Source organism: Schistocerca americana, chromosome 5 (assembly GCF_021461395.2).
Source record: "Schistocerca americana isolate TAMUIC-IGC-003095 chromosome 5, iqSchAmer2.1, whole genome shotgun sequence".
Taxonomy (NCBI): domain Eukaryota; kingdom Metazoa; phylum Arthropoda; class Insecta; order Orthoptera; family Acrididae; genus Schistocerca; species Schistocerca americana.
Genome location: NC_060123.1, coordinates 58,764,941 through 58,779,560, shown reverse-complemented (window position 1 = coordinate 58,779,560; position 14,620 = coordinate 58,764,941). Strand labels below are relative to the sequence as shown.

General features: G+C 37.7%; 1 protein-coding gene across 3 annotated transcripts in view; it reads right to left on the bottom strand.

Annotated features, from left to right (window-relative positions):
- Positions 1 to 14,620, bottom strand: part of LOC124615490 (peroxisomal multifunctional enzyme type 2) — a 131,702-nt gene that overhangs the window by 74,815 nt on the left and 42,267 nt on the right. For all 3 annotated transcript variants that reach the window (XM_047143432.1, XM_047143433.1, XM_047143431.1), the window contains exons 5-7: positions 7,256 to 7,400; positions 6,960 to 7,087; positions 6,612 to 6,728 (exon numbers count right to left, since the gene is read on the bottom strand). In XM_047143432.1, coding sequence (XP_046999388.1) covers positions 6,612 to 6,728; positions 6,960 to 7,087; positions 7,256 to 7,400 — 390 coding nt within the window. The remainder of the gene's footprint in view (positions 1 to 6,611; positions 6,729 to 6,959; positions 7,088 to 7,255; positions 7,401 to 14,620) is intronic.

Below are 14,620 nucleotides of genomic sequence, written 5' to 3'. Positions count from 1 at the left end.
ACAAGGCAGGTTTTTTTTGTTATTCATATATTTTTTGGTTTCATCGACTTGATTTAGCGGCTAACTTTCAATAATTTGCTTAATTTTTAGTGTAAGAAAATTCATATAAAATGTTTTTCGTGTATCTTTCATATACAAAACATTACATTTAGGAAGGCTCTACTTATTTTTAAGTTCGGTTGTTTCCAATTTGCATTACCTGCTAGTTCGGTTTCTTTGAAAAAAAAAAAGTGGATTGTGGGTCATTTTGGTTCAGTAGGAAAAGCAGTGCCTCTCCATTTGAAAAGACATAGATTGCCATAAAATCATATTTACTTATTATCTCAAAAACATTTGTTCAGAAGGTGCTTTCAAACCAAAAACTTTATTACTGCAAACTTAATTATTATTATTATTGCTGCATTAACGTTAACAATGCAACATAAAAACCTAATTTTTACTAAGCATGTGACACAAGTATGAGAAAACCACATTTTATTTTATGCTTCCATGAAGTCTCTACTTCGCCTATGAACTCAGAGACAACGTGAAGTATATATAGGGTGTAAACGATTATTGTTTACAACGTAGCATAGCTATGTAGTGGAAGTCGAAACGAAGAATTTTATACAAGACACTTGTGGTCTATTAAGTTGGGAAACAGCCACCAACAGGTTTACAAGACTACATGAGCTATAGCCCATGCGCGTCGCGTGAGATTTTCATGTTCTCTTCTCCAGCTCTCTACACATCGTCATCGATTGTTTCGCAATTGTTGCGTGCATTAGCTTGTTATTTCTACGCTGCCTGATTATTACATGTTTGTCTGTTTGTTGTATCTTCTCGTAACCAGCAACACATCATCCGTAATTGGCAAGCAGTCCTGTACTCGGGGCCGGTTTTCCATGCGCCACCCTATATTATTTCCCTGCGATCATCTACACAAGGCTACGGTTGGCTAAACGACAGGTTCTGCAGAATCACAGAAATTACTTCTAAAAGTGTGTAAGAATTCTGTAATGAATAAAAACTCTATACTCCAGGGGGGGAGATAAGTGCCCCCTCTTGGTGCCCTCCATTCTTCAGTCACCTACACTACTAGTTTTCAGTTTTTCATAAGAACCGTATACCAAGCACAAATGAACGGTGAACAAGTAAAAATGAACAGTTCCCAAAAAAGAACAATCAGCAGCGAACTAGTTCCCAAGGATTCGGATCAAGGGGATGATAGACACACAAAGACAGAGCATGGTCACACCAGAAATTCATGTACAACATTATAATTGGTAGAAAATATGAGAACATGAAGTAACAAGCTGTAAGGAGATAAAAAGTGAATGAATCCAGTAATCTTCTTGTGATGGTGGTGCAGGAGAATGAGGATGAAGATGAGGAGGAGGGGGAGGAGGAGGAGGAGGAGGAGGAGGAAAGGAAGCACATATGACAGTGAGATACAGCTGAATTAAGACAGAATCACATTAAGTGTGGATTTTCTGACTCAGCGACCACTGGTCTTCGTACAGAAGAAGAATAAAAAAAGAGGCCCATGGAGGTGACCACAGGTACATCACTGGCGAAGTCAAAGAAATCGTGGATAGTTGAAGAAACACTAACTTGTCAACTGAAGAACAAATTAACAAGAATGCAAGGATGTGATGGAAAGCAGAGGATGGCATGGTTAGAGTCAATTACGAGGAATATCAACAAGAAGAGCAATGAAGTAAAATAAAAGGGAAGAGAGAGAATGTCAAAGAAATTTGAAAATATGGTGGCAGATACACATACAATCAGACTGTTTGTTTGTTGTTGCTGTTCTGAATTTCCATTATTGCAACAAAAACATATAGTAATACATAACAAAAACTGCTAAAGGAAGACAAAATGTAATTTCTAGAGTATAAAAAGTAAAGATGTTCACCTATGTCTTGATGGGGCAAGACTTGACTGCATAAAAAGGGCAAATAAAAGTCCAGTGTACATTAAACGTCTCTAAAATGGGAAAAAGATGACCCACAACCAAATAGAAGAAGACAAAATTTATTCATCATTTGGTTTTTCAGCTCTTGCATTGGCCATGATTGAAGATAAAAATTATTGGATATAAGATCTGGCTGTTATGCAAAGTATTGTTTTCTCTTATAAACCCAACCACATTTCAAAATCTTTGCGTCGTCTTGAGTAAATGCCAAACTGGGACTGGGAACGTAACAACAAAAGTTACACTGTAGTTTGAAGAAGTTTGATTGCTGTTATTTACAAACAAGGTTCTGCAAAATATGTGTAGTGTTTGTGTGTGCTTTACAACTCATGAGAATGCAGATAAAGAAAGACTGGTGAGAGCTAAACTTGCAAATGAAAAGCTACAAGCACACTATAATGTACAGAGAGTCCTGCATAACCCTATAACATAACAGAAAAAAAAGAATCAAATAAATAAAACCCCACCACATAACCCTACAATAAAAAGATCAGGATTTAAATAAATAAAATCCACTGAAGGGGGTAAAAACCTGTTGAAATATATTTCTATCTATATGAAAAAAGAATGTTTTTCATAACAGAAGGTGGACCTTACATTCAATAAGATAAAATTTATATGAAAGACAAATGCATTATGATTATACGATCAAGAATGACTGCACGCTGAATGGTTTGACAGTTAGGCATTTGGATTATGGCAGAAGGCAAAGGAATTAGAAGATTACCTGATCTAGTTCCACACTCTATTAAGCAGCAGAAATGCTATTACATATTCAGAAAAGCTTCATCACTGGAACTGAAGAATGCACAAATGAATAACTGAGAACTACAAAACCATTACTCTGATGATAATAAAGAAAAATAAAAGGAAAAAGGAAACAAATCAAACAATGGAAAACCCAGGATCGAATGTAACAATATTAGAGAAAGAAAGTTGCTACTCACCATATAACGGATACGCTGAGTCGCGATAGGCACAACAAAAGATTCACACAATTATAGCTTTCAACCATTAAGGTCTTTGTCAGCAATAGACACACACACACACACACACACACACACACACACACACACACACACACACAAGCGCAAACGCAACTCGCACACACATCTGCAGTGTGGTTTCAGTTGCCTGAGACTGCAGACCTGTGTGCAAGTTGCGTTTGTGTGTGTGTGTGTGTGTGTGTGTGTGTGTGTGTGTGTGTGTGTGTGTGCGGGCGCGCGCCTATTGTTGACAAAGGCCTTAATTGTGTGAATCTTTTTGTTGTGCCTATCATGGCTCAGCCTCTCCACTACATGGTGAGTAGCAACTTTCCTTCTCTAATATTGTTACATTCCAAAAAGAAAAGAAAATTTCAAGATATGTTTGTCTTTAGAAATTTTAGAAGATACCAGTGAAACAGTTCCCCCTTTATTCTTAGAAATGGAGAGACAAAAAAAGAAAATCCAAGCTAGCATCACAGTATTTGTGGCAATAGAGGTAGCCTTTAACAATCTAAGATGAGGTGAGATATCTAACACTGAGAAGTGCACAGGGACAGAATACAGCTATGGGTAAATAACATACAGTGAAACCTCTTTATAACATTCCTCCATATAACGTTTTCCTCTATGTTACGTCCGTTTTTTTCGGTCCCGACTAAAAGCCCATATAAACAATGTTAAATTTTCCTCTTTACTGCGTTTCCTCTATATTACAATTTCCTCCATGTAACACTCATATTTTTGGAACCCTGGTCAATTATTTACCTCTTTATAACGTTTAAGTGACTGGATCTAGACGCATCGTTTTCTGTTCTGTGGATTCACAGTTGGCACCGGCTCGGAAATCCCGCACTCAGAGTGTTTCATTTGTCAGCGGCAGAACCCGATCATGTAACACGTGACGCACATTCCGCTTACAATCTTTTTGGCGCCATTTCAGTTTCTCGGAGAATTTGATGCCAAAATGGGGAGTGCTGCAAGAAAAGTGCTGCTGTTTGTGGACAGATGTGCGGCACATCCACCAGATGTATCTTTCTGAGAAATGTGAAAGTATTTTACTTTTACAGGCAATGAATTTAATTATGTACTCGTGGAGGGGAGTCAGTGCTGAGACTATTGAAAACTGTTTAAAAAATGTGGGATTCTGTCAGAATCAGATGGCAGCTCCTGTGGAAGATGTTGCAAGTGATTTGCAAGAGGTTTAGGAATTAATAGGCACTGATTCTGTCACTTTTGAGGGCTTTGTGGCTGTGGATGACAATGTGGCAACCACAGGAGTACAAAGTATTGAGGAGCTGACTGCAGATAGAGGCTTGGAGAATAATAGTAAAGTGAAAGTGACAGTGACAAGGAAGATGACCCTGTGCCTTCATATACTAAGGCAGCTGAAGGCTTTGAAACATTTAGGAGATATATGATGACCCATAGACTTGAGGACAGAACAGTAGTTCAACTTGATCATTTGGAGCAAGAAAAGATTGCCATAGTGTCTAGGAGAAATAGAAAACAAACATGCGTGCTTGAATATTTTAAAAATCGTAGGTATGTGATTTTCAGGTTGCATAGGTTCCTAGAGTTTGTGCAAATTTAAGTTCCATTTCATAATTTAATTATTAAAGTAATTTTTTTGTAACTAATTCTTTTTTTAGTCTGTACCATTTACTGTGTTTTTATGTAGTATGTTCAGTATATCATAAACAAAATTTGGCTCATATTCTACAATTGGGTCAACTGAAGAACAGGATACCACCTGTCAGCTTTGGACAATGGTGTCATATCTTAAGAATCTGTTATAACTTTTTACAGTACAAACTCATCCATTTCCTTTCACCCATCCACCTACTGGGCTCCATGTTTTAATCACAAAAAACTAATCATTTGTTACATTGATAATTTGCAATGAATATCATCATATTACAGTGTTGTGAAAATTTAAAATGTAATCTATGGCACCATTTGTCAAAGCTTATTAGTGGTATCCCGATCTTCAGTAATGCCCGATAATTATTATTTGGAAGCCTTCCTCTTTATAGTGTTTTCCTCTATACAGTGTTCAGAATTTGTGGTCCCTTGAAAAACGTTATATAGAGGTTTCACTGTATAACATATATAAACCCCAAGTTCAAGTAATAAAAGTTGAAAAGCAATAATGAATGACAAGAAATTTTATAGTTTGTGGATGACATCACCATTCTATATGAGAATTAAGAAAATGTGACACAAAGTCTGACTGGAATAGGTTGGCTTCTTTGCACAGGATAAGAATTAAGCATAAATCGAACAAAGAAACAAAGTACATCACAGAAGAGGAGAACAATGAGTTGCTTATCATTCTCAGACCTTATATCGCATATTTGCTACATCCAATCTTCATTTTTTTCTAGTTCAGGAAATAAACGAAACTGACTGTGCTTGAGTGTAGCATATACTTTATGCCATGTGCTTTCTGTGTATCACTTATTTTCATTTCTGGATGTTCTTTGTAAGTGGCAGCATCTGCTTAAAGAAATATGTTTATCACAGTGTCAGTTTGTCTTCAAGTAATAAAGGTAATTTGTGTTTGTTTTTAGTAATTTTGAGCTACAATGTGTTTGCTGTAATATGCTGATATTCCCTATACTATCGAGTAATTGCTTCATTACCACCAGTTACCACAGATATCAGAGACGGCTAAAGAATAGATGGAGAGTATATTTACTTACTTCATCTTCGAGCATTGTGCATGATGTTAATAATTGGTACTATTTGGATAATACATATAAAATAATAATAATAATAATACAGAAAACAACTAATCACGTAGATCTGCATAAAAACCTATGGAGTATGAGTTAAAATTTTAGATCAACTTTTGCACAATCAAAAAATTCATTGATGGCATAGAAAGCCTTCTTTTTAAGTCTGTTATGTAGAACACATCTGAAGGATTGTAATGAGGTAGGCGACAGTGCACTGAACAGTTTTATTCCATGTACATAGAGCTATTGTGAGTCTTGCTTAGTGTTGTAAATAATTGGCCCTGTCATTACACCCAATTTCTTGAGAATCAGTCTGCAAGATACATAGTTTTTTTAAAACGTCCTGTAAGAACTCTTTTGCTGCAGTGAAGCTGCCCGAAAGCATTATGCGGTATGATATGTGGCAATGAGAAAATGCATAACAGGAGCTGAGGATCATGTTATCACTCACGTATGCTGTAAGTTTATATAAAAGGTGCATAATTTAGTGCATACAGAATCTGTTTGGAGATTCCAAGTTAATCTGGAATACAAACATACACCCGAAAGTTGAACAGACATAAATACTGCTAACAGTAACCATTACTTGACCAAATGTGTGGTTAACTTGCTCATATTTTCAGTTCTGCAGAAATAAATGAACAAGTAAAAAAGGAGGAACGAAGTCTATGGGAAGAAGATGCAGCATACTGGAATGTATTTAAAGACATGTGGCTGGTTATAGTTACCTTGCTGCTGAAAGGAGCAACATGAGTGAAACTCTTAAAAGCAGATAATATTAGAATACACAAAGCACATTACCAAGTGAGTGTAATAACTGTGTGAGAACAGAGAGAGGGGCACATGGTAAGACAAGATGGAATGGCTTCAAATTGGCAGAGGAGCAATGTCAACAGCAAAATAAATCATGTGTGTACAAATGTTACTTGCATTTTCCTGCCCAACCAGCTGCTGATTCAATAATTGAACCAGTTTCTTCACACTCTTCATGGCACAGCCACGCGACAACAGGTGCAATCAATTCAGGGCGAAGTTCTGCAAAAAAGTCTGCAACAAAATAATACCATAAAATCTATTACTATACTATCCAACATTCACCCTTTCAATAACTGAAAAACTGAACAGATCTAAAGATGGTGTAAGATCTGTCCCATTAGTAGCAGTTAACACAAATTCTATTATGTCATGAGGTGCCAGATATAAACACAAGTTGCTATGATACGTACAAAACAATTTTAGGGTTAAAAAAATGTACATATGTGCTTTTGCAGGACTAACCTGGAGGGAGAATATCTTCTGTAAGTCGGGATGCTGCTGTGGGAGCAATGACATTACAGTGGATGTTGTATTTTCTTCCCTCAATGGCAAGTGTATTACTGAGTCCAACAACACCCATTTTTGCTGCACTGTAAGATAGATATTAATTACTATTCTTTTTGTACATACAAAAGTAAAAATTAAAAATTCAATTTATTCTGTACATGAAATATTTTTGCACCTATATTCTTTCAAAGTTTTCCTGTAGTTTGGATGACAATGCTTTGGATTCAGAAACCTATCAGTAAAGAACCAACCTGTAATTGGCTTGGCCAAAGTTTCCATAAAGCCCAGAATTTGATGCTGTTACTATGATTCGACCATAATTCTGTTTCCTAAAATGTGGCCAAGCTGCTTGAGTAGTTTTAAAAGTTCCTTTCAGATGAACCCTTTGGATCAAGTCTGAAAAAGGAAGTTATATCACTGGCCTGGCAGCCAAGTACTTTTCTAATAAAAGCAAACACAACACAAATCAAACTAAATAAATGAGGATTTTCATAGCTGTCATTAAGATTGCACAATTAGAACTGTTGATTTTTAAGCACTTAGCACTGTAAGACATTTTAAATAAAATTTCCAGCTTTACATGTCTGGCAGCTGACAAGAGTAGTGAATATACATTTAGTTTTTATACATGAGTAGATATTGGATACGGTGCATCATGGATTAGCCTGCATTTGCTTGTGCATGATCAGAGATGGAATTCAGCATGACAATGTAATCATTCAGACAATTTTGCCACTCAGCTATCTCAGATTCAAAGTTTGTAGTTTGCTTCTGGCACTTTCCTTTGGCAAGCTAGTATAAAAATGGATACAAAATCTGTGCAATTCACACATTTATTTACTTACACTTACATATTTCAGCTGACTCCCAGCATTTCCTTTGTATTAAGAGTAAAATCACAAGTGCTACATAAATTCATTTCAAAAAGTTACATACAAAAATTTGACATAAAATTTAAATGTGTTTTTCATGCCAATTTTATCAAACCTAGCGCAAATGTCGAGATACATTGTGTAATATTAAATAATCCATTTTAAACATAACCTATGCTTTATAGGAATGTGTCATATTCTGTAATGTTATTCTGTCAGCTATAAGATTGACTGTGCTTTTCAGAAATCTTGGCCACTGTACCTTGTTCACAAACTAACATTTTCCAAATTTTGTTATATATTTACATGAGAAAGGTATATTTTGAGAAGTTTTGGAACTTGCAAAGATTTTTGCAATTTGAGTGTTTTGTGTAACCTATTCGTAATAAATTGGCAGTTGTAGTTTACAGTTATTAAGAATAAGTAACATATCACATTATATTAGTTCCGTCTTTTAGTAGCAGTGTACATTGTCCATATTTATCGTAAAATGATGGTACTGTAGAACTTGTACCAAGCTTTCTGTTGTCACAATAGATACCTCGTTTTTGGCTATAAATTACTTAAAGACTGCTGATAATATTTGAAGTACAACAAACACATAAATTAAAAGAGAATTGCAAGCTCAGTATAAAGTTATTCATTTACTATTCTGTAAAATACAGCACCAAGAATAAACTGTTTACTGTTCTGTAAAATATTGCATCAGGCATAATGCAGCCCCTTTGTGTTTTCTGTTCTCAGGCAGAGGACAAGTTGGTTGCTACACATGAGCAGCTGGATATCGCCCTGACTACTGTCAAGTGTTTGGAAGCTGCTGCAAATGGGTGTGTTGGCAAAGCTACCAGAGTTGTGTACCAGAGTCACTGAAGATTCCTCAAGCAGTATCCTCTCCTGTGGATACTGTCTCTCCTACAGGAAATACAAGCCCCATCATTACCTGTGTGCCATAGTGTTAGTAGTGTGTCAATGTTGGGTCTAGGCATCCTTCACAGGATAGACAAGGACCTAGGAACTAGGGACGATTAAGGGCATTATACCGCTCCTTCTAACTAACAAGTTGGAAATGGCTTTTTTCATTGAATCTGAATCTGAGTCAGTGTAACCCACCTCACCTGTTTTGGAGAGGCCCATTTTGTGGCAGAGAGAAAAGGGTATGTTTATTAATCATCAGCAGTTCAAACATTAGGTGAATAATGGTACCCCTTAAGGAAATGGCAGCAAGGGGTGGGAAGGAACACTAGATACACTCAGTGCGTATGCCTGGAGACCACATTCAGCATCTTGAAGAGGCTATTTCGGCAGCCATTGAGGAAACAGAGTGTAAACAAATACAACTTGTGGTTCCCGTTGGAACAAATGATGCCTGTTGTCTAGGCTCTGAGGTCACGCTAGCAGCATTCGAGTGATTAACAGAGAGGGTTGAGAATACCAGCCTTGTTCATAGAGTTTCAATGGAAGCTCTCAATCTGGAGCATTGCCCCAGAACAGAAGACACCCTCCTTCTTCTTAATCGGGTGAAAGGTCCAAACCATACACTCAGAGGGTTTGGTGAGAGTTGTAGGGTCCCCCTAAATGGGTCAAGTGTGCACTACACTTTTAAATTTTTTTTTTAAATATATATATTAGGCGAATCTCCCTCCAATCCAGATAATGATATTTGTGGGAAATTCAGAAGTAACAGAGTAAGATCCAAAGAAACGTATGGCGAAGCAAGCTGGGATCTTTTTACTTCCTCTCTTGTTCTGCCATCTGCCTCCTTAACATCTTTTTTATTATTATTATTGAGTAATTACAATTAACAAAGGCCTAAATGAGTATAATCTGCATTTTCATAAAAGAGAAAGGTTGGCCCTCAGTCTTAGGAAATATAGCACTTGATCTAATTTTGTGCTTAGTTTTGTGTATATAATCAATTTCCTAATTTATTTTGACTATTCCTAGTTAATATCTTTTGTTATAGGGTGAAATTAGTAATCGTTTTGTGACTTCAATTCTATTGTTGACTTATAAACAAACATAAATTCTGTGATAATTATAAATATTTGGAAGAAGAACTGCTAGCATTCTTAAAGTATTTATTTGGCTCTATTCAAAAACATATTAGCAAAACAAGTCCTCAATTAATCCCAAAATAATTAGCAGGTTTGTCAAAAGCATTGTTTGCTTAACTATATCTGTTAATTTCATTATTTAAACAAATGGTTCAGCCTAATCTTTGTGGTAGAAGAAACTGTTAAAAAAAAGGAATTTTTACATGTATTCAGTTAACTGAATGAGTTATGTTTTAATTGTAATTACTGTAAATTAAACATCAAACAAAGTATAGTTTCAGTGCCAGATTTTTTATCCCGAGACAGTCAGTCCATGGAGGATTTTCGACAGGAAGTCTGTATCAGTTAGAGTAACAACAAAGCATTAAACATATGAATTAGTGTAACACAAGTGGGCCATGTGTTAAGGCAATGACAATGTCTGTTCAAGTTACTTGAGAAATAGTGTCACAAGTATATTATTATTCTGCAAGAACTGTGAACTGTGTGGTTAGGTATTTAGTGCTCATAATGTTCAACAGCAAGCTATTGTAGCAGTGTGTTGATGTTTGCCTGCAACCTAATAAATGAGGCTTAACATTTACCAATAGTGAACTGGCCATATAACTGTGTAATATTGGGGGGCTGTGCACAGTGAAAGTAAAGAATTGTGAACGCAACTTTGCAACTGTTGACTACATCATTTACAGTAGTCAGTGTTGAACTTCCACCCCTCCATTTTTCAGCCAGTATAACAATGCAGTATGTCGACACTGAGGACTATCAACGAAGAAATAAAGCAGGCGAACATCACAAATGCCTGCCACAGATGGGAGTTCCACAATCCTCGTGATTAACTGTTGAACCATTCATGACAAAGTGCCAGAGTTTGAAGCTCTCCTAAAACACACTGAAACTCACATTATATTAGGCACAGAAAGTTAGTTAAAACCTGAAGTTGACAGTAGTGAGATCTTTGGGGAAAATTTAAGCATATATCGAAAGGATAGGGCACCTGGAAATGAAGGTGGTGTATTTGTCGCAGAAGACAAGAAACTTAGATCCACTGAGATAGAAATTGAAGCTGCATTGGACACTGTTTGGGCAAGACTCAGTATCAAGGGTCTACAAAAACTTATAATAGGGTCTGTCTATCGAGCACCTTGTTCTTCTCCTGATGTAACTTAAAACTTTAGAGAAAACCTCAGTTCACTTAACGTAAGTTCCACAATCATACTTTAATCATTGGAGGAAATTTTAATCATCCAACAATCAATGGGATAATTATAGTTTTGATAGAGGTATGAAAAGACATCCTGTGAAATATTACTAATTGCCTTCGCTGTAAACTGCCTAGAAATGATAGTTCAGAACCTCGCTATTGATGGAGATATTATATATCTAATGGCAACAAACAGACCTGACCTCTTTGCGGAAGTCCACATCGAAACTGGGATCAGTAGCAATGAGGCAGTTATAGCAACAGGGAATATCAAAACACATAGGGAATCCAAACAAGCAGAAAGATTTGTGTTCAGCAAACTAGACAGAGAAACAATAGTGTCATACCTCAATAAGGAACTTATTTAATTGGATAGATAAAAAATCACCTCACCAAGCAGTGGCAGAACACACACATAAAAAAACTGTTGCGATTGGCAAGCTTTCGGAGCCAGTGGCTCCTTCTTCAGAGAAAAGGGTTGAAGATGAAGGAAGAGGGATGAAGGAAAAGGACTGGAGGGGTCTAGGAAAAGGGGTAGATTTTGGGAAAGCCACCCAGAACTGCGGGTCAAGGAAGACTTACTGTACGGGATGAGAAGGGAAGACTGATCGTTGGGGACTGCATCGGACAAGATTTGAAAACCTGAGAGCTTAAAAATGGAAGACAGGGTAATATGTACGATAGAGATTATTACTTTAACATTGTGCACAAGTTAATAAGAGTGAGAAGCTAAGTGCATTGTACGTAACAGAGGTGGGAAGGGGCAATGAAAAATAGATAGGAAAGAAAATAAAGATGTAGAAAACTAAAACGGATTGAAGCAAAGAGTAATTACAATGAAGAAAAGCTGAGATGGAAGAAATTAACGTAAATTAAGGCCAGGTGGGTGGTGAGAACCAAGGACATGTTGTAGTGATAGCTACCACCTGCAGATTCTGAGAAACTGATGTCTGGGGGAGAATACAGATGGTGCATGTGGTGAAACAAGTACTGAGGTCACGAATGTCATGTTGTAGAGCATGCTCTGCAACAGGATATTGTGAGTTGCCAGTACATACCCTCTGCCTACGCCCATTCATCCTAATTGATAATTTGGTGGTAGTCATGCCAATGTAGAATGCTGAACAGTGTTTACATAATAGCTGGTATATGACATGTGTCATTTTGCAAGTGATTCTCCCTTTGATAGTATATGTTATGCCCATTACAGGGCTATTATAGGTGGTGGTAGGAGGGTGCATATGGCAAGTCTTGCAGCAGGGGCAGTCACAGGGATAGGAGCCATAGGGCAGGGAGATGGGTGCAGAAGGAGCATATGGTCTGACAAAAATATTGCGGAGATTGGGAGGGTGACAGAAAGCTATTCTAGGTGTGGTGGGCAAAATTTCAGACAAAGTTGATCTCATTTCAGGACATGATTTTAGGACGTCATGGCACTGCCAAAGTAGCTGATTAACATATTCCAGGCCAGGATAATACTGAGTCATCAGTAGTGTGCTCAGAAGCTGTTTTGTGAAGGGATCAACAGTACCAGGATTTGATGTGATGGCCCGGGGAATCTTCTTTTTAACTAGGCTGGTGGGGTAATTACGTGCAGTGAAGGCTGAGGTGAGAATGGTGATGTATTGCTGTAAAGAGTCTGCATACGAACAAATACGTTTGCCCCAGATGCCAAGGCTGTATGGGAGGGAACATTTGACATGGAAAGGATGGCAACTGTCAAAACGTAAGTACTGTTGTTTATTGGTAGGTTTAATGTGGGCGGAAATGTGTGGCTGGCTTTCGGTGAGGATGAGATCAACATCAAGGATAGTGGCATGGGATTCACAATAAGACCATGTGAACTGGGACAAGATATTCAGAGGTTCCAGGAATTTTAGTAGGTCAGCCTCACCATGAGTCCATAAGGTAAAGATGTCATCAATGTATCTAAACCAAACCAGGGGCTGAAGGCTTATGGATCCCAGGAAAGCCCCTTTCAAGTGACCAATGAAAAGATTGGCATAGGAAGGAGCCATCCTGGTATCCATGGCCATACCCCTAATCTGTTTGTATGTCTGCCCCTCAAGGGTGGAGTAGTTGTTGGTAAGTATAAAGTTGATTAAGATGAGAAGGAAGAATGTCATAAGTTAGAATCAGGTGGGCACTGACTGAGAAAATGTTCAGCAGCAGACATAGCATGTACGTGGGCGATGTTGGTATAGAGGGAGGTGGCATCAACGGTGACTAGCAAGGTGTGTGGTGGCAGTGGGACGGCACAGATTTCAGACGATCTAGGAAATGGTTGGTATCTTTGATGTTGGAGGGGAGTTTTTGTACTATGGGTTGTACGTGTTGATCAACTAAGGCAGGTATACATTCGGTGGGTGCTTTGAAGTCAGCAACTATAGGATGGCCAGGATAATTGGGTTTGTAGATCTTAAGAGGAAGGTAAACGATGGGGGTGCGTGGTTTGGGTGGAATGCCATAAACACTTAAAGGGGTTGGACAAAAATATAGAAACAATGTGGGAAATGCATCATAAAAACATACATGCAGATGCTAGCCAAGCCGGCGCGCTGTTGTATTTGACCAGAAACGAAACCTGCGGAATATCCTAAACATGTTGCAAGGGTCAGTAACGCTCAGGACAGTGTTCTGTGTAATTGTGAGTGCATTACATTTACATACATACCCCACAAGCTACCATAGAGTGCATGGCAGAGGGTACCCTGTACCACTACTTTCCTCTTCCACTTGCAAATACAGTGAGGGAAAAATGACTGTCTATATGCCCACATACGAGCCCTAATGTCATGTTTCTTATCTTTGTGGTCCTTACATGAAATGTATGTTGGCAGCACTAGAATCATTCTGCAGGCAGCTTCAAATGCCAATCCTCTAAATTTTCTCAATAGTGTTCCTTGGAAAAAACTTTACCTTCCTTCCAGGAATTCTCATTTTGAGTTCACAAAGCATCTCTGTAATACTTATGTTTTTCTCAAACATACCAGTAACAAATCTAGCAGCATGCTTGTAAATTGCTTCGATGACTTCCTTTAATCCAATCTGGTGAAGATCACAAACACTACACTCAACAGTAGATCGCACTAATGTCCTATAAGCGGTCTCATTTACAAATGAACCACACTTTCCTAAAATTCTCCCAATAGTCGAAGTCGACCATTCGCCTTCCTTACTACAATCCCCACATGCTTATTCCATTTCGTATCACTTTGCAGTTTTATGTCCAGATATTTAAACACTGTGGCTGTGTTAAGCAGGACACTACTAATGCTGTATTCGAATATTATGGGTTTGTTTTTCCAACTCATCTGCATTAACTTACTTTTTTTTTTTTTTTAACATTGAGAGCTAGCTGCCATTCATCCCAACTAGAAATTATGTCTAAGTCAGCTTGTATCCTCCTACAGTCACTCAACGATGACGCCTTCCCACACACCACAGCATCATCAGCAAAACAACCTCAGATTGACGCCCAAACTGTCT